The sequence below is a fragment of the Anas platyrhynchos genome, chromosome 4, assembly GCF_047663525.1.
Source record: "Anas platyrhynchos isolate ZD024472 breed Pekin duck chromosome 4, IASCAAS_PekinDuck_T2T, whole genome shotgun sequence".
Taxonomy (NCBI): domain Eukaryota; kingdom Metazoa; phylum Chordata; class Aves; order Anseriformes; family Anatidae; genus Anas; species Anas platyrhynchos.
In genome coordinates, this window is record NC_092590.1 from 34,240,993 (window position 1) to 34,264,847 (window position 23,855).

The following is a 23,855-nucleotide window of genomic DNA, read 5'->3' on the forward strand; positions in this document are numbered from 1 at the left end:
CACTGAAAAGTATGCCACATTATACCATGGTACAAATCCAGGAAAATCACCAGTGGCACCCAAATTCATGAAGCTTGAAAAGTCCTCTGGCACTGAGACGCTGTAGAGACTGTTCCTTTGCTAGCCCACGGCCCACATGCTGATTGACTGGGGACAAGAAAGGCCAGAGAGTTTACAGGGGATATAATCCCTCCTTTAGCCCTGGCACATGGGCTCAGAGTGCTCCAGCATAGCAAAATATGCTCTCTGACATATGGATGCACAGCCTTCCTCTTTTTTCATATCCAAATTTTTTCTCTACCTTGCCAAGATTATTACCCAAAAGTTAATGAATTTGGGGGCTGGATAGCCCAGCATAGAAAGATATTGCTGGTCAGGTATGCTGGGACTGTGGCAACAAAAAGGAACAGGCAAATTTGAAATAATGGGACATTTTGGAAGGCACAAAAAGTGTGGTGCATAATCCAGTCTGATTCACAACATCATGCCTTTGAGTACATAGGAACACAGCAACAGCTACACTGCCTCAGACAAGAGGTCTAACTGGCCTCATACTTTTTCTCTGACTGTGACCAGCAACAGAATCTGAGAGAAAAGAGCAAACTGGGCATCTGGGGTAGCCCCTCTCCAGAATATCCTCCCACCCTCAAGATTTCCCAGGTCTTAAGTTTTCATATTGTATTTCATATGTTTTGATTCATTTCTTTTCCAGTAATTTCTCCAGTTGCTTTTTGAAACCCTCTAAAATTTTAGTATCCACAACAACCTGTGGTAAGAAGTTCAACGACTTTTTTGAGAAGTTGCCTATGGAAATACATTACCTAGTTTGCTTTGAACAGGTAACTAATTTCATTTGATGTTCATTATATTTTATACTGAAGGAGACAGCAAAAAATTGCTCATTATTACTCAGTTTCTTGTCTGCTTGGGACTTCATAGTCTTCTACTATAGCAGCCACATTTGTGCAATGCAAATGCTTCATGAATAGTGTTCAGTAGGTGGAGAAGGCATATGATGGTGTAGCCTTAAAAAACTTTTCCAACAAAACCAATAGGAATACAACTCCAGGATATGCATTTTTTGCATGATTTTTGCATTTAAGGAGACAGTGCTTATCTCAGATGGCCATCTGTTTCCTTGGTTAATTAAACTATACCATGAGTAGCAGTAGAGAACCATTTGCCTTTTTACTGAACAGGGACAACAAAGCTGTTGAATATGTACCAAACAGACTGAAAAATTCTGATAGCAACTCATGGCTAGCCTAAGATGTAATGAGTAAGTATTCTTGTTATTGCTACTGTGTGCTATATTTTCTTTATTTGTGGATCAAGAATTAGCTGGATGGAGGAGTGAAGTTTAAGGGCTGCTGATTTTGAATAACCTGGCACAATCAGAATAGTTAAACAAGACTGTAAAGTTCCCTTTAACAGTCAGTCAGAACTGCACAGCATGCTGCTTTTGTGTAGTTGTTTGCATAGTTGGCTATAATTTGATTTTTCATAACATGTAAATGCCTTTTATGAAAATGGTAGAGGGACTGTTAGAACCTGGAAATACGTATAAATATGATTTTCATACTCATTATCTAGATCATGATTCGAAAACAAAGTTATATCAAATCATGATAAGCAATGTGAAAACAGACATACACTTTATAGTTTATGAACTTGGACTGTAATACTTTATTTGCCTAAACTTAGCTATGCTAAGATGGGTGTGAAGTGTCTTCTGGCACATCCTATTTTGTTTCCCCACAGGCCTTCCAGCAATTTTTCTCATCCATGGAAATCCTGTTATATACTTCCTAGACCTCATGCAATTTTCATCATTCTTCTACTATATATTTTTGGTACTTTCAGCTTTTCTTCAGTCATATGGTGCATTAACCCATCATGTTTCTCTTTGGACTCAAGCATGCTTGGCTGTTGTATCATGCACTCTCATGGGTCCCTACTATTACGCTTGACAAGCACCAGGGATGTAAACTGCCTTGCTTTTTCTGCTTTTCTTCTCCTGATCAAGGTCAGTTAGTAGGGGGCTCTGACTTCAAAAAAATAACACTTATGCACATTGAATAAAATGTCAAGTGTGGGAGAAAAAAATGCAAAACACTTTGGTGAAAATTTGGAATAGGTCAAATTTCTAGAATTTTTTAGAGCTGTTTCCACAGGTCAAGCCACAATAAACCTGAAAGGAACTCCTGAGAGTCTTTCTGAGAGGTGTTTGTGGCAGGAAAAAGGACTCTTGGGGTCACTGTAAAAACACTGGCACCAGTCTATTAAAACAGATTTGATGGATATGACCACTGACTGGTGCTTATTGTTACACTTTTCATGACCTGAGTGTAACACAAAAGTGTTCTTGTCACGGATCCTGGGCAGCATTGTTCAGCCCAGATACATGTTTTGAAGTCATCCTGGTTTTCTGAAGGGTTCATGTCCCCTTCCCTCTGTTAGATGGTCTAATAATTTCCAGTAGAAAGACTGTATTCTCTCCCTAGTGCCATCCAAACATGTCTGAAAGTGTTTTGGTAGCCAGAATGGTTAGTTTTGGAGAGAAGTATAAGGTTATCTTTTTTTCTTCATCCAACAGTGCAACTGAAATTGTTGTTTCTTGTCTTTGCTGGCTGAAGAATTATCTTGCTTGTGAAGGTCATTTTATTTTGAAGACAGAAAGCTGGTTTAACCAGTAAAAACTTTAGCCAAAAAACTTTTCTCTGCAATCAAAGCCTGAGACATTGCTACAAAAAAAAAAAAAAATCATTGCAAAAAGTCGCAATCCTAAAGTACAAACATATTTTGTGTTTATTTGCCACTCCGCAGATCATGAGTGATCCTCTAATGCTGTGCTGTGTATTCAGAAGACATTTTGTGACATAAAAACATTAATATTTCAAGTATTTCTTTATTTTCTTTTTGCAAAAGCTAGATATAGTAGAAAAACAATCACGTTGACACTGGTCTCCCATGGCTTAGAAACAGTGCAATAAATGCTGGAAATAGTTAGCAAATCAACATTTTTATTTGTTTTACATGATAGTGCCCACAATAAAATGTGTCAGTTTGGGAATGTTGTTCAGAAAAACACTTGAGGGAGGAATCCTGCCAACGATAGCTGTATCAACAAACAGCAACAATAACACATATGTTTTTACATAATTAGGATAATTGGCTTTGTTTCTTAAAACAGTTTGGACTATTCTGATTGATTAATTGACAGAGTAAACATTCATGTTCCCTTAAATTACACAGCCCTTGTTATTCTGAATGTACCAGTCTTTACCAAATATGTGTTTGCCACAACCTCACTGAAGTATATGGTAAACCAAGCCTTTAATAATCTCACAGTACTATTCTGTTCTGCTTCTGCTCTGCTATAGTTTCTCTATTCCATTTCCTGATGTAACAACACAATGCTTGTGCCTCTTTCTAATGCAATCATCCACTGCTTGGCATTCTGCTCCTATTTTGCTTCTTGCTTGCTGATGCAGTGATTCACCACCTGGCCTAATCTTGATTTACAAGTGTGTTAGATAGCCCACAGTCAGGGAGATGAGGCAGTGAAAAACACTGTCCAGGGATGTTAAATAAACTTGGAGTTTGTCCATCTTCACAAAACAGTGCAAACTTTCTTCATCTCTATCACTCCAAAGAGCATTTATGGCATTGGCTCCTCCTTCTATTTGCCCTCCTAGCTTTCTTTGGGAAACGTGTAAAAATAAACATAAGCAAAATATTAAAGTTGATAAACTTACCAGAAAAAGAAGGATACTGTCTGACTTTAAGCAGAAATGGATACTCCAGGAAAAAATTAAAACGCATTAAGCCCATTGGGAACTTTGCATTTAAGAAGGGATTTTACAAAAGAGGTGCCCCCACACCATGGAATTACAAAATCCTAAGAAGAGATAAGCAGAGAGAGAGAGAGAGAGGTATGTACATGAGATTTTAAAGCAGAACCAAAATACCTGGCAAACAAAAGAAAACATTTCAAAGCTTTCTGTGAATATTTTGGGCCAGATCCTCTATGAGTGCAAATCGGTCTTATTCCCCTGAATTTAGTGGAACTATATTATTTACAACAGCTTAGTGTGAGCCCATCTGGCCCTTTTGCTGTAATTGAATAGCTAAGAAAAGAATGAGGGGGCTGTTTGCTGGTAAAATTAAATATGAGCCATATTCTCTAGGAAAAGTCATATGAGACAATACACATGTCATTTCCCTGTGTAGCAATGCATCCAACCTTTCTCTGACTAGCAAGTGGCACAGCTGTCTTTGAAAAGGTGCTTCTACCAGTGTATGTTGTACTGAGAGTTTACCACTGCACAAAGAAAGGCTAATTAGTATCCTTTCAAAACGTCTGGCATACACACACACACAAAACAATTTTGACAAATCATTGTACAATCTACTTTTGAATCAAATCAGCTCAAGGCTTTTCTAACAGAGCTCTGACTTCAAAAGTACCTGCACTCTATTTTCATTCTTACCACTTATGCTTTATTTTTTAATTCGTGTTAAGTATCATGCTATGACAAGAAGGTACCAGTACAAATTTATATTTGGAACTTTGTTAAGAAGAAGGACTTTTTTCTTTTCTTTTTTTTTTTTTTTTACTTTCTAGCTTTGTAATTTGGACTGACAATGGGGAACTTTATGATCCTTATTATTCACATGGGTATCTTCTGTTATGCATCACTACATTAAGAGATAGAAGTGCACCATCAAAACGTAGTCATTTGGAGTTCTTCCCTATTCTCCTTATACAAAACACAAAACACTACCTGCATGTATGCTCCCCACACACACACACACACACACAGAGCGAGATAAAGAAGCTTAATCTTCTGCTGGGCTCTGCATGAATTTCTTTTATATCCTTAGCTCTGTTCCATGTAATGAAAGAGACATCACAGGGTAGCTTTTTGCCTCTTTCCACATTACTTTCAAATTTATTAATGTCCTTAGTTTAGAATGTTTAGAAGGACCTTAATTTTTATTTGATAATTTTAGTTTGCATACATCATTTTTATCTTTTTCTTGGTTTATATATTTTTAGATCTGTGACCTTTTGGATGTATGATTCATACCGATTTAATTTTTTCCAGCTGGTACATTTTTACTTAAGCTGATACAAATACAGTGAAACTGATACTTTTGCAATGAAACCAGCCATTACACACCTGTGATCTCAGTTTTCTTTTACTGGAAATAGATTTTCTTCCCTATTTTTCCCAACACGTCTCCAATAACTTATTGGCATTAAAAAACATCAAACAAAAAATAATACAAATAAAAGGCCCAAGCACCTATATGCTGCCTGTCACAAACCAGGAGCTATTCCAAATCACATAATACTATTTAATTTGTAGTGGAACTATTAAAAGTCAAGCACATTTTTTATTTATTGAAGCAAGTAACTAAGTAGATTTAATGTTTTTTACATCCAGTGGGCTGCAGAAATAACCCCATACATCCATCAGCTCTGCAAAAATGGTTCTGTGATTCCATGGGCTGTAATCTATACACATGTGAGCTTTAGACCCACTCTCAAGGTTATTAACAAACATGTCCATCAGCAGATGAGAATTCAAAAATGAAATGTAGCATGCTATTTGTCCACTGAGGAACAGAACTGAACTTCTAATGAGTTTCATTCACAAAGGCTATATGTGTAGCATGGTAGCAAACACTACTTCCATGCCTGCACATGCCCTTGCTGCATTATTTTTTCAGGAGAGAAAAAAGTCACCATCTTCAACCCTGGCCCTCTCCCCAAAATTCTTATTTTCCCCTACAAAACCCACACAGATACATAGTCTCACTCACAGTTTGAGAGTTTGATTCACTCTTAGCTTTGGTGGAAGGGACAGGCTTAACTTCCACATTACTTCTATATTCAGAAAGACTCCACTCTACTTTTTTGTAACTCGTATTTATATATATAACTCCTCTCTTACATTTTCTGTTTCAGAGAAAGAATTGGAAACAGTAGTCTGAAAAACAGAGAAAGAACAAAAGATGAGAAAGACAGGAAGGAAGGAAGGAAGGAAGGAAGGAAGGGAGGGAGGGAGGGAGGGAGGGAGGGAGGGAGGGAGGAAGGAAGGAAGGAAGGAAGGAAGGAAGGAAGGAAGGAAGGAAGGAAGGAAGGAAGGAAGGAAGGAAGGAAGGAAGGAAGGAAGGAACAGACAACATCATAGAATCATAGAATGGCTTGGGCTGGAAGGGACCTCAAAGATCATCTAGTTCCAACCCCCATACCACGGGCAGGGATGCCACCTACTAGATCAGGTTGCCTGAACCTGGCCTTGAACACCTACAGGGATGGGGCATCCACAGCTTCTCTGGGCAACCTGTTCCAGTGCCTCACCACTCTCTGAGTAAAGAATTTCCTCCTAACCTCTAATCTAAATCTTTTACAAATCGCCTTCAAGTACTGAAAGGTTGCATCAATCTTCACAATCATGTTATGTGTGAAATGGTGAAATGTTAGGAGTGAAAAACAGACAAGAGGGGTTTTAAACTTTGTCCCTCATTGCCTTTGTAGTGTAATCTACAGCAAGTAGCAAAAAAAAAAAAAAAAAAAAAAAGTTAAAAAAAAGCAACCACAGATACTGTTGAGATACTGTTGATATAAACAGATCTTGGAAGCTGACAGTTGAATGGGCTTTAAACATTTCTGTTTGCAATTATATTAACAGTATGCTATCTACTGGATTTTTTTTAATGTTCTCCCAAGAGATTACAATGTTCTTAATTGTTTTGAGTTTCTCATAAACTTGTTGTCTGAAGAAGATGACGTACTTAGATTTGTCCACTACTTATTTTGTGATCCATAAATGCAGTAAGATTATAGTAACAACACCCATTGCAGTTATGACATAAATTGTGTGTCTTTTTGGAGGACAACAGTATTTAATAGTTTTATTATAAAGAGTTCCAGATGTTGAGTTTATGGGGCAGTGTCTAAATGCACAAGGAAATGTTGATCTTATTTTCTGTGAAATGGCATTGGAAATGCTTAAAAGAGTTGGTTATATAAATCAAAAAGTCATCAAGACACATTCTGTTAATATAATAAACGAGAATAAATAGCCATTCTTTCAGAAGATGCCATTATTTGTTGTTGGCGAGATATTTCTAAAAATGTTACATACTCAGATTTTATATATATATATATATATATATATATATATATTATCAGGGTAATGTTAATTCTGAAAGTATGTAGTTACCTGTAGTTACCTAACTTCCACCATCAGCAGTAGTACCAGAGCAAATATAAATGCATTTTTCTGTGGAGCAGAATCTGTCCCTTCCTATATGAGTGACCACTCATATGCTATAAATAGCAAGTAACTGATATGACTAGTTTGCTAGCCATCTACAGTCTGAATTTTTCTGAAAAAGTTATTCAACAAATACTTATGAATGTTGAAAAATGAAGAATAGGAACATGTAGAAAATAGGAATCCTTTACATATATTTGTATATGAAGAAAAGAACACAGTTTCAAAAAGCTGTTGGGCCAGATTCCACAGTCATTCTTGCTTATGCCACTGTTCATTTCTTCCACAGTTTTTCTGCTCACATCAATGGAATCACCTTCAAAGTGAACGGACAGCAGAAACAGCCTTACTTTTTCGTGGCGTTAGTGGAGAGTTAGTGGAGAAAAAGGAGATGTCTTTTGTTATAGAAATAATTGTTTCTGGCTCCAACTTTGATCTCACATTATGCTGCATTGCAAAAAGCCTCAAGGTGATCAATGTCATCACATTCATGCAAAATCGAAACAGGCAGCATAATCCAATAATTTAGAGAAGGGACCTCAGTAGGTCACAGTCCAAACTCCTGCCAGCACTCTTTTCCTCCCAGCTGTCCCTCTGAGGTTGGATGATAATTCACAGGGCAGGTACAGTCCAGCAGGTAAGCTTTCCTGCCTGGAAGACAGAAAGGGATTTCTCAGGCTGTCCTGAGGACAGCAGAGCAACATATTACTACTTAATAGTGTTGGTCTCAATGATCCTTGTGGGTCCCTTCCAACTTGGGATATTCTATGATTAATTGCAAGTTGATCAATAGCAGTCCGGATGAGTGTGTTGATAAGGAATAGCATTTAGCTCTTAGAAAAGAATTTGGGACCAGATGACAAGTTGTTCATATGAAGTAACAAAGGTTGTTTCAGCAGCATGAATGAAAACAAAGCTTAGTAGTATGTCTTTAAATATTTTGTGTTCAGGGTACACAAAATAGCTGTTTATCGCATGCCAAAAAAATATATGGTGGAAGTGTTTCCATAGCATAAAAATAAAATATCAGCATTTTTCACTGCTGTGATTTACCGATTTTCTTCCAGTCAGGGATTAGAAATGCTTGGTAAGTATCTCACAGTCATTAGAGCTTCACCTCCTTGCATTCCATGTGATATGGTTTAGATGCTATTATTCTTGGATTAAGGCAAAATAAGCTAGGATAGATCACAACTGAGGAAAATAAATATGCAATTTCCTGTATCTGCAGTACGTAGAAGAATTTATATCTTGAAAGAGAAAAAAAATCTGTTTCCCATATTCATATGTAATTTTACACTGCAGCTCTGTTCATGGTCACATTAATATAAAATTTCTTCATAACAAAAGTTTCAAAAAGGTTCAAAAAAAGTGTTTTGTTTTGTTTGTTTTGTTTTCCTGAGTTTTCAGCCCTGTCAGGTGTTTTTGTCTTCTGTTTGCAACCAGTTTGCTGGAGAGATGTTGAAATCCAGCTATGCATTGTTAAAATTGCAATAGCTAAATTACTTTCTGAGGTAGCTGAAAATTAATGGGATATTTGCCTGAATTACCTTACTTTCAATAACAGTTTTAAGGACTAAGCTTTCCTTTGCTTTCTATGTGTGGTCAGCAAGAAGTGTGACTGCTTTCCTAAACCTTGCATTGTGGGTTTTTTCCACTCCTCATACCCAGCATGTATTTCTGAGAATGTCATTCTGGAGAGAAATACAAGTTATAAATATACTGCACAGTGATTACCTTGTGTGGCAAGAAAGTCAATTATCAAAAATATTTATCTTTAAAATTTGAAGAGGGCTTTTTGTGAATGTTTCATTAATGAAAGAGCTCTAAAGAGTGTCAAGGGATTTGATTTGAAAAAAAAAAAAGTTACAAACTTATCATGAATTTGGAAAGGCAACAGCATCTAGTCAAATGTCTCTGATTAATTCTACTATGGCATGACCTCTTCAAGCTCTCTCTGAAGTTCAGTTCCCAGATGAAAAGCAAAGCCTCATGACAAACTCTTCATAAGAAAAAATCTTGGGAAGGATATGGCTGGCTGAAAGACCTAAAACCCTGTATGAAACAACAAAGCAACAGTGGAAAAAGTTGTTTGTAAAGGCAAATTCTCCATCCTTAGAGTCACGTGAGCTTAGTAATACACTCTGACATCCTGTGTTGTAGGAGCAGATGCTCAAACTTGCTAAAAGCCACTAAAACAGCATGTTTCCGGACTTCACTGGTTAGTACAAAGGTCCTATTATTTAATGCAGATGCAGTTCCTGTGCATCAGCTGCACCTTGTCTTCCAGAAGGAATGCAGTTCTGATCCACAGTCCCTATTTAAAACAGAAAACATTGAAGCAATTAGGAACTGAATAAACACAGTTTCGCTGTGGACCACAGCCAATTAGCAATACTGTGATAGTCAGCAGAGAGGATGTACCTGTCAGTACCTTCCTTTATTATAAGTTATTTGGAAAACTGATGAAAAGATCCTTCAGTTTTGTTTTTAGTTCCAAAATCTTTGCTAAATCTCACAGAAAAAAAAAAGATTAAAAAAAAAATCGGAATACTGTTCAGTGCTAAAGGTTACTCCAGTAACTGGGACCTGTTTTCTAAGGATAATATTGGAAATACACTGCTAGCATAGTTAATGAACATAGGAATGTTTGCTTGGACCCTGGATATGTCTTTATAGCAGCTGTATAGCACTTAGTGGTCCCTTTCATATGCAGGACCAAAGTTCTAAAATTTGATTCCTTTCTTAATCTGGATTATCATCTTTAACCTAGAGAAAAGAAAGGAAAGGAAAGGAAAGGAAAGGAAAGGAAAGGAAAGGAAAGGAAAGGAAAGGAAAGGAAAGGAAAGGAAAGGAAAGGAAAGGAAAGGAAAGGAAAGGAAAGGAAAGGAAAGGAAAGGAAAGGAAAGGAAAGGAAAGGAAAGGAAAGGAAAGGAAAGGAAAGGAAAGGAAAGGAAAGGAAAGGAAAGGAAAGGAAAGGTATCATACATTATTCAAACACTTCATCCCAGATCCTGGAAGAATGTTTACATAGGCAATTGACATAAAATTTAAGGATAGCAGAATAGCAGAATACATATAATTTAAACTTGATTCTCCTCAGAATATGACAGTGTTTATGTCTGCCAAAACTTTGACCCTTAGAAGTGTGTGCATTCTGTCTGCCCTCCTTAATATACTGTGTGTATCCATCATGGCCTCAATATGACTTTAGACACTGCAGACATCACAAGAGCCTTTCGCACATCATTATATCTTTTCTCACTCCATTAAAAGAAATAAGAAAGAATCCAGATATCTGAAACCTAGATTCTAAGTACAAGTTTCTACTCTTCAAAAATATATTCTAATGTTGCAAATCTTTTTAAGTAAGTGAGAGTTACAAAGTAATAAAGAGCATGGAAGAAAAAAAAATGAAATTTGAAGGGATTTATGTTCTACATCCAAGTTTGACACACTTGGATGATTCCCTGTGGACCATGTTATATTTTTTGTCCCATGTGAAAGCAAGCCAAAGCTAATTATAGAACATAGCACTAAGCAAGCAAATAAATCAAACTTTGCACTTCTAAATTTTCGCATCTGCAAAATTAGCATCTATAGGTCTGTTAGCATAGCCTCTTGTTTCATAAAATAAAATAAAAAAAAAAAAAAAAAGAAAAGCCTGTACCAAATGGAAGTACAGTTGCTTAATTTAGGATAATAAGATGTAATCCAGAAGGAATATACACTTCGCAAGAATTCGTAGCCGTGGGCTAAATCTCCACACGTAGAAGTCAGTGGTAAAACTCTTAACAAACTTCAAGGAGAGCATTTGTTCAGTACATAATGCTATGCGAAAGCCCACTCACTGCATCTGTGTAAAACCTGTGTATATGGCATATGATTTTGGCACTGGATATATGAACTCAAATACTGAGACTAATATATATTATTATATCATGTATATTATATGTGTAGTATAATGTGCATTCAGTAATCTGTACACATTAACGTCACAGAAATAATATATAAATATATGCATGATTATGTGTGTGTGTAAGAGAGAAAAACAAAGACAGAGAAAATGTCATGCAAACAGACTTTCAAACAGAACTTTCCCAGAAGATAACACTAAAGTTTCCATGGGATTGAAACTATGAAAAAAGCCTGTATTCCCACTGCACACCCAAGAACCGAGAAATGCCACAGTCACCTACTTATGACAAAGCCAGGTTGATTAGCAGACTATTTAAACATTCAAATTGATGGATCAATTTAAGCAGTCACATTGGTCACCATCTTGCACGTTTAATCCACTTGGAAAAAAAAAAAAAAGTGTAATTTTTTTTTCCTGTTTGCCAGCAGCAACCATTTTCAGGCAGAAATGAAAAACCACCCTAAACATCAAAAACCATACAGATCTCTGTGGAAGCTAAATACTTTATTGTGTGATATAAATTTCAATTTTTCCTTTTTTTTTTTTTTTTTTTTTTAATGCAGGACTCTACTATAATGCTCTTTTCCCCTATTTTAAAGGGAAGGTAGAATTTACTTGCTGTTGTCGTAACAAACAATAAACTGGTTGTCTGTAAGTACCATTCACCAATGGCTTTGAATACATGAAATTCTACATAATGTTCTACATTACACCACTGTTATTACGGGGAAGGAAAGACACCACATGAAAATGGAATTGGGGTTGGTTACTTTTCTTCTTGTCAATTTGAAGAACTGGAGCTATAATCCTAATTCTTCCTACTTTGTTCTTTAGCTTTATTTCTGCTTTCTTGGATATTATCTCCAAGGAGTAAGTAGGGTGGTATAATAACATTGAGGGATAATTCTCATTACAAGACATTGCAGAATTACCCCAGCTTTTTTCAAACTAATTAGCTCCAAGCCAAAAACAAACAAACAAACAAAAAAACAAATCACCCCACCCCACTGGCCCTATCCTCAATCATACTCAGCTGATTTTTTTTGAGCTTTACTCCAGCAATTTAAATGTGAATCTAAATAATTTTCTGGAACTGGATTTTTTTCTACACACTGCATTTGACTGCAACATAGGATAAATTTCTCTAGCCAGCTTAGCTTCCAACATAGCAGAGGTCAGCTGCTAAATACATATGCAGTTATCAACAGGATTTATACAATGCATAGAGAAGTCTCTGCAGCCCTGATTTCATCAGTCTTTTTATCTGTATTAGGTAAGATTAAAGCTAGATAAGATGGCAGAGGAGGCACTGAATTGTGTAACTGTGCCATTTGATTAGGAAGCACCTGTCTGAGCTCACTTAGCAACTTTGCTGTGCTACATCCAGACCTGGCTAAAGCCCCTCATTACACCATACTAAACCACAGATAAAAGACTGGAACTTGATACCTGATGATTATGTCCTCACAGAGATTAATACGGTGGTAAAGAATTAAAAAAAAATCCTCAGTATCCAAGCTCTACCCCTTTACAGATCATTATAGTCTTGCTGCTAAAACCAGTAGCGCAGAATTAGGCCACCACTGAATGCTTTATATGTCTCAAATGCATGGATTAACATATATTAAAGCCACTGCCTTTTATTGCATTGAAATCAGTTTGTTTAAGCATGTATAATGGACATAATATTACTGGAGAGTTTTCCTGTTTTGAATGTTTACTGGATTATGAGGAAAAAGAGGATAAAAACAGGACTTTCCTAAGGGCCTTCTTCCAGTGGCTGGCCACACAAATTAGAAAAAGAAGTCAGAAGGAAAAAAGCTTGTTTTCGGTAGGTCCCCACTGATTTCCAAGGGTCCCTTGGTGATTTTGGAGACAAAATGAGACATGAAAAGTAAGCAGATAGTATTAGAGGAAATCCCATTAGGTCTGTAATAGGTACGCTGGTCCAGTAAGCCAACAGCATCTGTCAGTGCTGCCGCTGCTCAAAAGACAGCGTGAAGTGAGCTGTGCTTCTTACTGGCGCTGCCTGAGTTGCACAGCATTTCCCCAGATGATTTGGTGGTACAGCTAGCATGTTTCATTTGAATTATGGGGTAAATAACTGTATTTGGAAAAAAAAAATCAGCAGTAGAAAACCCAAAGAGAAAGAGGCAACAATCTCGTCTAGGAAAAGCACTGCACAATCCATTTAGCAACTCAATGCAGTGCAAATGGGTCTCTCACATCATTAGAAAAAAAGACTTTTTTATGAAACATTGCATAAAAAGATCAGCATGCGATTACTACCTCGTCTAGATCTGGTTTCCATTATTCTTCTTCTACAGGAAAAATAATGTTTTGATACAAGACAAAATGCAGTTCCCAGCTGTATTTTGTCATTAAATGGCTTTCACAGTTCACGGCTCTATTATCAGGGATAGATTCTCAGCAGCTGGGTAAATAATTTCTGTTTCGTTGACACTGCCTGTTAATATTGCATCTGAAGCTTGTCAAGGTTATAGAGCTATAAAGCTTCAGAAAATATCATTGGTGTGAAGTGCATTTGCTATCCTATGGATAATTCATAGGCAAAAGATGAAAAGCATCATGCTGGTTCCTTTCTTGAAGTATCCCAGGGTCTATTTTCAACACAGAGAGCCCAACAATTAAGTAAATAGATGGGCAGTCAGGCAGTTAGATAGATGCTGTAGCATAAATGTGTGTGTGTGGGGGGGAGGGTTACTCACAGGTAGAAAGTAGTTTTTAAACCACTTGTTTTAAAGAGTAAATTTTAACCTCAGGAAAATAGTAGCTTCAGCATCAGCCACTGTCACTTTAAAAGCACAAGCATGGAAACCAAGATATTAAAAATGGTGAATAAGCTCACATTACAAATGGTCTTCCAGATAGAGTGTCCAGTTTTAAAATATCATTTTAGAGTAATAATCTTTGTCTGTAATGCTTCAGTGTGCTGGATTTGTACCCAGAAACATTTCCACATACCTCAGACATATAGAACAGATCTTGACATACCTATTCCTGACTCCTGTTCAGCTTTCTTCTCTGACATAGCAGGCTGGAGAGCCCTGGCATGGAAAACCAACCAGTCTTACAGCAGCTTTTGATAATCCCCCCAAGTGATGGCTAACCAATTTGGAAAATAAATAGGAAATGGAAAGAAAGCTCACTTGAAGGACAGATTAGTACTGAGGACATCTGCTGTTAAACTGAAGCTGACTAACCTCAGCAGCTGCAAAATTTCAAATCAGTTGCAGAGACTGTAAAATAAGTCACCAGACGGAAGGAAGGAAACACGAAGAACAAGAAAAGATGAACTGTTAAGCTTCTTTTGCAAATACAGGGTTTAATTTAATGTTCCAGATAACTAACTTGGATTGTTTGTTTCCAAGTGCTAGGGATAATCAACGCTTTCCTTTAGCAAGTCTGAATGAAATGTTCTTTCCATAACCCTTGTAGAAATGACATAAAAGTACACAACAATATTAATGATAGGGAAAGTCAATACAATTCTTAATCTGCAAGAGAAATATCATAAAGTATCATGGTCTTCACAGGAACTACACAAAATCTGAAGCATATATTTTGCAGGTCTCTCTGGTGTCACCATTGCAGAGCTCAGCCTGCAGTCCCTGAGGCTAACATTGTGCATGCATTGGCTGGCCTAGAAAACAGAAAGGGTGTGTGAGAGCCCTCCCTTCAAATGGCTCTCCTCTAAAGGTGCAAATGAGGACAGTGCATCTGCAGCTAAGGAAACCAGGGGTCCCATCTGCAAAATGTTCTGTGATCTACCCATTTATGGGCTAAATAGAAAATAGGAAATGTCCAACAAGACACTACAGTTGTCTACAGTATTTCTTCAGTAGAGAGGCTCTACTACGTTTTCATAAATACATATGTTGTCTGCAGTATATGCAGAAAAAAATGCCATTCGACAGCTGCTTTACTAAACAAACAAAAACAAACAAGCAAACAAAAACGCACACACACAAAAGGAGGCTGTTTGAAAGTGCTTAAATCTTCTATCAAGCAGTGAAACACACCACTGAAGCTCTGCAGATCCTTCTGCTTCTTGTACAGCACTGCCTCTGCTAGGTACAAGCCATCACCTACAATGTCTGAATTTGCTTCACTGATTAGGGGCCTAACTGAGTGGGGGAAAAAAAAAAAAAAAAAAAAAGAAAACAAGATGATAGAAACCTCTCAAAATTGCAACACCATAAAGTTTTTGCATTCCTTTGGGTCGCTAGTGTAGCTCCTGAATCTTATCTCTACATACATAAAATGGGAATAATAATCCCTTCTTTCAGCAATCTAGCAGGGAGAATCAGTAACTCCCTTTAAAACCTTTAAAACTAAGTCCTCAGACATTGTACCAATGAGGTTCATGTAAGTATACTGAAAGATATTCCAAAGATAAAAAGTTGTTCCTCTGTATCAGTTACAAATTCAAAAAGCATAACCAGGGTAATACAGTCAATATGCTCCTAATGGGCCTTAGCTTTGCTACACTTCCTCAGGTATATTAATCACACAACTTTACTTGCCCAAACTACTTGCACCGTGAACCTCTGTCATCATCAGGGAATGGTAGCAAAGTCAGACCTGGCAGCATTATTTTCCTTTAAATCTTCCTGCCCTAGTGAACCATAATAGCACTGCAAACTAAAAGGCATCAAGGGAGGACTATAGACATAAAGAGCAGGAGCAGACATTATTATTGTCAGTGAGAATTAGTCGGTCGATCTTTCTGACCACAAAGCAATTAAATTTGGCCTTTTACTGCATCTATTTTCTCTGATTAATTTTAATGATGTCAGACTTCTTGTCCCTTGGGGCTGCAAGGCTGCAGGACATTGTCCAAGTCTTTAACCCAAGGTCCTGTGTACCCATCTCTGGTGACCCTGCAGGTGGAAACAGCTGGAGTCCTGACACTTCTCAAATGTGCAGGTGATAATCTGACAAACCTTCTTCCTCTCACTGTGAAATGTGCCATAACATTAAAGGCCTGAGTTGCTGCTCAGCACTTAACAGCTGTTGGGTTTTCTTGTCAGCATTAATGCGGCATTAGACATCGAATGCTTCAGGAGTGAGAGATGTTTAGTGAAACTACAAGCCTGTGAGGTTTCTATCAAAGGTGTTTATTTAACCAGAGCTCACATCTGCAAGGCTTTAAAAGGAGAATATATCTAGATACAAAAGATACCAGTAGCTTGAGTCATTTGTACACAAAATGACTCCACTTAACGTGAAAAGGTTTGCATTTTCTGACTCCCCTTACCGGAAGTCTAATCTGCTGTCAGTAACACACACGAGCTTTGTCTGTTTGAAAAGTTCACTGTCTGTTAGCATGACCAAGCCCAACAAGAAGACAGCAAGACAGCTGTGTCTCATTTCTCTGTATTCTGTTTGTGGTGTTTCCTTAAAATCACATCAAGTACTATTAAAAAAAAAAAAAAAAAAAAGCAGCTTAAAATAACTTTAAAAGAGAAATAACACCTTTTATTTTATTTTATTTTATTTTATTTTATTTTATTTTATTTTATTTTATTTTATTTATTTTTCTTGATATCTGCCTCCATCTGCTGCTTCTAAGTCTAATGCTCAGGACTAAATTAACCAGTCATAAAAACTTGGGCCTCTACATACTGCTATATAAATTAATTTGTCATTAATTTATTTGCTTTAACCACCTTTCTTTTGCCTCAGTTTTGCAGACATCTATGCTTACTCCTACATATATTAAATTTTTCAAATTCAGGTTTAAGGTAATATGCCTGAGACCAATAAACTACCAATTGAAGCTGGCATACCTCCTTATCCTGACAGAATTGTCTTAAACTACTTGCAAATCAAGATCAAGATATAAAATTGAGAGTATGAATTTGATGACAATGTGGATTTCCTACCTAATTTCCATAGCAGCATGTTTTATGGATATTACTATGTTCAATGCATTAAGAATGCATTACAAGCTTTAGTTGTTCTCCTCTGGAAACATAGTAGGAAACCATTGAATACAGTTCCAGTAAAATAATAAATGATGAAGAAAAAGTCAAGCTAAATTTTAAGCTGATGTTTCAATCTGACTACTTTTCTTTCTTGTGGTCCCAGATGTGATGAAAACCACAGTACTTTGTAATCTATTGGAATACAACCTTTTTCATTTATGTTGTGAGGACCAAGCTGCTGTACTAATAATTAAAGAATGACAGTTTCTTTTAAGAAAAATAAGGAAGGAAAGGAAAGGAAAGGAAAGGAAAGGAAAGGAAAGGAAAGGAAAGGAAAGGAAAGGAAAGGAAAGGAAAGGAAAGGAAAGGAAAGGAAAGGAAAGGAAAGGAAAGGAAAGGAAAGGAAAGGAAAGGAAAGGAAAGGAAAGGAAAGGAAAGGAAAGGAAAGGAAAGGAATCAGACAGCTATGGAATACACCTGAGTCTGTCTTCCCAGAAGTGACTAAGAGGTACAAAAAGGTCTTTTTATAAGAACAGCCCAAGGCCTTCCACTCTGGCAGAAGTAGCTGTGAAATAATCCAGGGATACTTGTAAAGGACTGCCAATATGAGTTAAGTTAATTAAGGTGAGTTGTCAAATACTTTCCAGTTAGATCGGTAATGTCATGTTTTGAATAGACTGTTCCCTGAGAAAGAATGACATTTAACTCAAAATAATACTGATGAAGAGAACAAAAGGCTGAACTGCTGTTGCACATTCCTTTGCTCTACTGGCTGCTTTTGCAGTTAGTTACTCTAGAGCTGTTTTAAGCTGTTTTGGGCAACTTTGCTGAGAGTGGCTGAGATAGCATGTGCTGCAAACTTGCCTATGAAATTATGTGGCTTTTTCTGAGCTCAAACTATGCAGAATGTTTTCCCAACCCAGTGACTCTGCTCTCATCTTCTGAGGTAGCAAAGGTCAAACCCAGCTCCGCCATGTCAATGCTGGATGACTTGCAGATCTTCTCCAGCAGACCTAGCCTAAAGGCATAAGATAAGGTTGATTATACTTCTGTTTTTACTTTCAGATAGCCAGAAAAAGGATAGTATATTTTGGCCAGACAGACATAGCTCTTCAAGGTATGGCACACAGTAATAGATGTGCATATGAGTTAACCATCTGAAAAACTCATCATACCCAAATGCTTTCTGTACATAAATTTTTGTTTGTTTGTTTGTTTGTTTGTTTGTTTCCGGGCTAGAATTACATTGCATTGTGATGCTTGCCACTGTAACATTTTTGGATTGTTTGTCTTAAAATGGTTGTTTTTCAACTTTCTGGACAGGGCAGAGACTAACATACATTTGGGCAACAGAATTAAATGCTACTTCTACATTTATTTTAGCAAAATTAATATAATTGCCGGGATTATTTAGAGTGTTTTTCTCAGTGCTTCATGTACATGTGTGAGAGAAATAGCAACTTCACCTTCTAGTGTACATTTCTTTGTCAAATTTATATTTATGATTTATTCAGCAGTTATTAATTAAAAAAAAAAAAAAAGACATTAGTGATAACTTTCAGCCCATAAAATCTTATGATTTTTGTTTTCCATAAGCCTTCAGTGGGTGTCAATGGGCTTTTTGCTCGAGGTAAGACTGTAAGATGCAGAACTGATGTTCATGTGTTCTGACAAAAACATCTTCATGCATTTTGAGTTCTTTATCTCTGACAGTATTGATCTTTGTTCTCACATCCTACGAACTCCAAGCATTTAATATTTAATAATACTGTTGATATTAGGCTCCATTGTCTCACTTATCTAAATAACATAATTAAACCAAATCTTCCTTCTATATAGAGTGTGCAAGCCTGGAAAAATGATCTAAATAAATGCAATGCCTGTCCAAAAATACCATACACATCAACCGTAAGGGAAAAGAAACTAGAATAAAGCGGGCAAGTCAAAAATAAACTTTTTTTTTTTTTTTTTTTTTTTTTTTTTTTAAATCTTAAAACATTTTGCTGCCACCTTCTGGAGTCTAATAAAATCACCATCTCAGATGTTTGTAATATTACATAACCTAGCCTTCAACAGCAACTGCTAACATTACTACCGAGAAAGAATATACACATTTATTCTTTTTTACTTAAACATGTCCAATTTCAGCTTCCATGGAGAGATGGCACAGACTCAAATATAAGAAGAAAAAAATATTGCGCATCAAGTGTAACTCTCAACAAGATACATGAATAGTCAGCAGACCAAGCATTAGCTGGTCATAAAGAAATGAAAATAAACTGCTGCTCACAGAGGGTACACAAATGTCAAATAATGTTTCACAATTATTTGCTAGTTTAATGCTAGGGTTGCTCTTTAGAATGTGGGGCCTCTTTCTCCTCAATGTGTTGTGGCCTTTGCTTATCTGCACTGCTTTTAAAATGTAATTCTCAAAAATAAACAAGTGGTAGAAGTCCTAAAGCTTTAGTCTGTGCCCTACGTATTCTCTCATGGTTTCTGTCAGAGATATTATCTTCTGTACAACATTGGAAAGTGCAGTGCATTTTGGGGAAGATTAATATATGCAAATATAATACAAGTGCAGAGAGCATGTCAAAAGTCCTTTATTATTGCTAAGACAACTGAAACACTGGAAAGACAAAAACTCCTCTTATTTTAGAAAGGCAGAGAACACAACCATTTAAACTGATGGAAGAATCTTCCATATCTGTATGTGGTCCTGAAACCGGCAATTTTCTTTTGATGCATGAGATCAATATTCCCAGAGCATCCTGGCGTTTGATTGCCTGCATCCCTGAATTGCTCATACAGATTACAGGTGACCCGTCAGACTGTCGGCTTAGCAGGACGTGTGCTGCTTAGCAAAGCACCTGATCAGCTGCAGATTGGTATTTGTTGGTGTGTTGCACAAGGACCTTTTGGGAAATAAGAATCAGAGTATCGGGAGATGTGAGCACCAGGTAATTTACTTTGATGTCACTATTGTTCCTTCATCCCTAGGATTTCATTCAAACTAATGCATGGGTTCTATGAATTTTTTTTTTTTCAGAAAGCGCTACAGGGAGTTCATTCCTTAGAGAAAGAGCTCTCCACTTGAATCCATAGTGGAAGTTTTTGGACAGCCACCTGCCTCTGAGAATGGGGTGGATGAAAATGTGTCCCTCCAATCTTACTGCAGTGGCATGGACGGAGTGGAGCGCGTGTATCCACCGCATGGTAGCAGCTATGCGGGTTACACGTAGGACATAGGCACGGGTTCTCAAACCCTCATATATTCTGCAAAGCACAGATGAAGTAGGTTTTCAGCCCAAATTTAGATGCATAGATGTACCCACTGCTGAGCCCTATCTCCAGCCTAAGCAGTAGAAAGTAGAAACCCCTTCAGGAAAAGCATGAAGGGTTTTTACAGTATTTTATTCTTGTGGTACAGAGTGAGAGTACGACGACAGGGAAAATAAAAACCCCAAGCAGAACGGCACCAGCAAACAAAGGGAGCGCCTCGGGCAAGAAGGAGGGCGCTCGGCGATGCCCACAACCTCCGGGGCCCGCCGCCTGCCGCCCTCCCCAGCCGAAGCCCGCAGCCCACAGCGGGGCGGCGGCCCCTTGGGCCCCCACCCCCGGGCCTCCGCCCGCCCTTTGTCCGCTCCCGGTTGCGCGGCGGCGTCGCCAGGCGACGGGCAATGCGGGCGGCGGGACCGGCCGTGCGGGAGCAGGCGGCCATGCGGGGCGGCCCAAGGCAGCCCGCGGCCCGGGGCCGCAGCCAGGCGGGACGCCGCAAGGCGCAGGGCCGGCAGGCGGGCGCCATGCCGGGGCAAGGCGGCGGCAGGCGGGCGGGGGCGCCCAGAGGCGCGGCGCAGGGGAGCCGCAGGCCCCGGGAGCAGGTCGGGTGTGCAGGGGCAGGCGGTGGTTGGGCATCGGGGGGAAGCGGAAAGCTTGGGGTCGGCGCCTTGTTCGGCTGCTGCCTCCTCTGATCCCCCCGCAAGGCACTGTTAGGGTTTTAGGCGAGTCGGGGGGGGTCTCTGCGCGCCTGCGTTCCCCTGCTGCGGAGGGGTGGTCGTAGCACTGCCCCGTCTGCCCAGCGGCTTTGCAGGTGAAATTGACGAGCGAAAATAGGAGGTGTAGTTCGTGGGCAAAGGCTGCCCTCAGCTGGCCACGCTGCTGAGTACGTGGAGGCATTTTTAACACTTAAAAATGGGGAGAATGAGGATGGAGTGAAAACACTGTGTTGTACTTACCCTTCTTAGGAATTTAACGTTAAATGGGGTAATCTCCGTTGCACAGTTTTCCTTATGCATGTGTTGGAGGAGGGGATTTGTGCTGAAGAAGCGAAACTTCTGTATGAAAGTTATTTGCAATCCCATTTCAGGGTGAGCTACAAGAAGCAATTTCTGCTCATGCGGCAAGGGAACAAACAGCTGTTTACTCAGACGACTTTGAGAGTGAAGAAGTTGACATGTTAAATGGTAAGACAGAATTAAAAATTTTCACCTGCTTTTTTTTCTGTTTGTAACTCATTAGTAGATCACAAGGAATCTTTGTGAGTCACTATGCATGAATGTTCCAAGATTCATATTCTATCAATTTCTGAAGCACTTAGTCCTACACTACAAAATTAGGAGCTGTGTTCCTGGCAAAGTTAGAGGTGTTGCCAACCTGCTAGACTAGACACAGTATGTGCTGTTTCTTATAGATATGAAACATCTAAGCCAAGTTTTTAAATCTGCACCTGGATGAGACAGTGCACAGTACCATAAGTGGGCAGAGAGAAAAGAGTTGACATGGTCAGAGAGAAAGCCATAATGCTGCTTTATTGTTTTACCAGACAGGACAATCTGAGATGCAAGATGTGCTGCAGAGCATGCTTGCCTGGCAGTGTAAGCAAGCCAGCAACAGGTTTGGTCTGGCAATTTTTCCAGGGCCAGGATGCATTTGATACTTGGTAATGTTTATGTTTAGGCTAATTAGGTTGACCTAATGACTGATATGGTGAATTCCTGATACAGTGCTGCATATTAAGAGAAGTATGAATCCTGAATATTGTAATGTGTTTCTAAAATGACTAAATGTATGTAATACCTGTGATTTTGCTTACATTTGAAGCATCTTTTAAAAGTCAGTGGGATGCTTTGATTTTCGTATGCAGACAACCTTTATAAAGAAGCTCCTCGTGGATTAAATATTATACTCAACTATGACAGCATTTTTTGTCACCTCTCTTGAGTATTTGAATCTGAAATAATGTAAATTGGTAATAACAGTCTACAGAAAGATAAACATATTTTTAAAAAACATGTGAACCTTAACTTTGGAGTGGAAAGTATATTCAAATATAAGAAAATTATATGAAAAACACATTTAAATCATAGAAGATATAGTTTCTGTGTTCTGTATTTTTCCATTTGTCTCAAAAACTGCTAATATACTATTTTCAGATATTGTGGAGGAACGTCATAAAAGCAATTCAGATGCTGACAGCAGTAAGAAATCTGTTGATTCTGAGAGTCCTCCCTCAGATGATGGTGCATCACAAAAAGCAGCTGACTTGGAAAATGAAGGTGTTGATGACTTGAGTTTGTCCTTTCATGAAAGGAAACTTCAGCAAAAACCACTTTCAGAAAGTGAAAACATACATGACAAAATAAATGAAGTGCACTGTTTGGAAAGTGAAAATGAAGACAATGACAGAAAAAATAATGAAGAGCATTCAGCTGCTGAATTGCAGTGTCATATGAGTGAGATTGACCACTGCAATGATTTGCCTATGCCTGAACTAAAGAAAGAAAGAAAGGCTATTACACTGGATCAAAAGGAAAAGAAACCAATACCAAAGCCAAGGATGCACAAAACAAGAAATGCATCAGCATCAGGTGAAAAGACAGCACTTGAGTATTGTTGCTGTTGCTTGCTTAGCCATATTATATTATTTAAAATGTGTTGTTATTAGGGTTATTTTATGTGTTAAGTATATTTTAAATTGTTTTGACTTTTGATGTATTTATTTAATGTTCTTCTAATAATACATGTTTTGATAACCTGCTTGGATGTGAATCTGACCCATGGTGGGTCAAGTATCAAGCAGTTCCCTATCTGTCTTTTCCTTTCAGGAGATGGAAACCAACCATTTGGGTACTTAAAGTTTACTTTTCCATCAGTACCTCTGCATGGAAGGTGTGGGAGGGCTAAAGCTTTGCCTTCTCCATGTGTGCATAACACAGAGAGTCATGTTTACACGATGTTCAAGGCATCCACCCACCCATTAATGGAAAGGTCATTAAACAGGCCTTCCTCTCCACGGCCAATGAAGCTGGAACACAGTGTTCACAAATACAGTGTTGAAGTCGTGATGCTGAGATTTCATGCTGCTGTTGTGTAATAGAAAGTCAGAATATGAGCCATAACCAAAATGTTATGGGTGCTAGACTTCTTACCACCACAAAGCCAGGACTTAAAATGATCTTTTACTTTGTAGCTACTGAGCTACTTTGGATGCATATTCAAAAAAAAAAAAAAAAAGTTTAGTGACATAAAGAGGACTTCAGTGTTTCATTATAAGAGCTAATTTATTTTATAATATGCAAAGCAAAACTTAGAATTCTGCTAGTTGGTTGTATGTACTTTTAAAAATTTTAGAAGTTGAAAGACTTAATGTTTTTTACCTACTTGCCAGTATGGGAAGAATTTTCTGTGCTCTGT

General features: G+C 38.1%; 1 protein-coding gene across 3 annotated transcripts in view; it reads left to right on the forward strand.

Annotated features, from left to right (window-relative positions):
- Positions 1-1,251: 1,251 nt before the first annotated feature.
- Positions 1,252-23,855, forward strand: part of MAP9 (microtubule associated protein 9) — a 38,791-nt gene continuing 16,187 nt past the window's right edge. Inside the window, exons 1-3 of one of the 3 annotated variants that reach the window (XM_072037373.1) lie at positions 1,252-1,279; positions 21,529-21,625; positions 22,595-23,029. In XM_072037373.1, the coding sequence (XP_071893474.1) occupies positions 21,616-21,625; positions 22,595-23,029 (445 nt within the window). In that variant the 5' untranslated portion in view covers positions 1,252-1,279; positions 21,529-21,615. Of the gene's footprint in view, positions 1,280-20,763; positions 21,044-21,155; positions 21,325-21,528; positions 21,626-22,594; positions 23,030-23,855 lie in introns of those variants that run through there. The other 2 variants (XM_038178709.2, XM_072037372.1) reach the window with 2 other exon arrangements.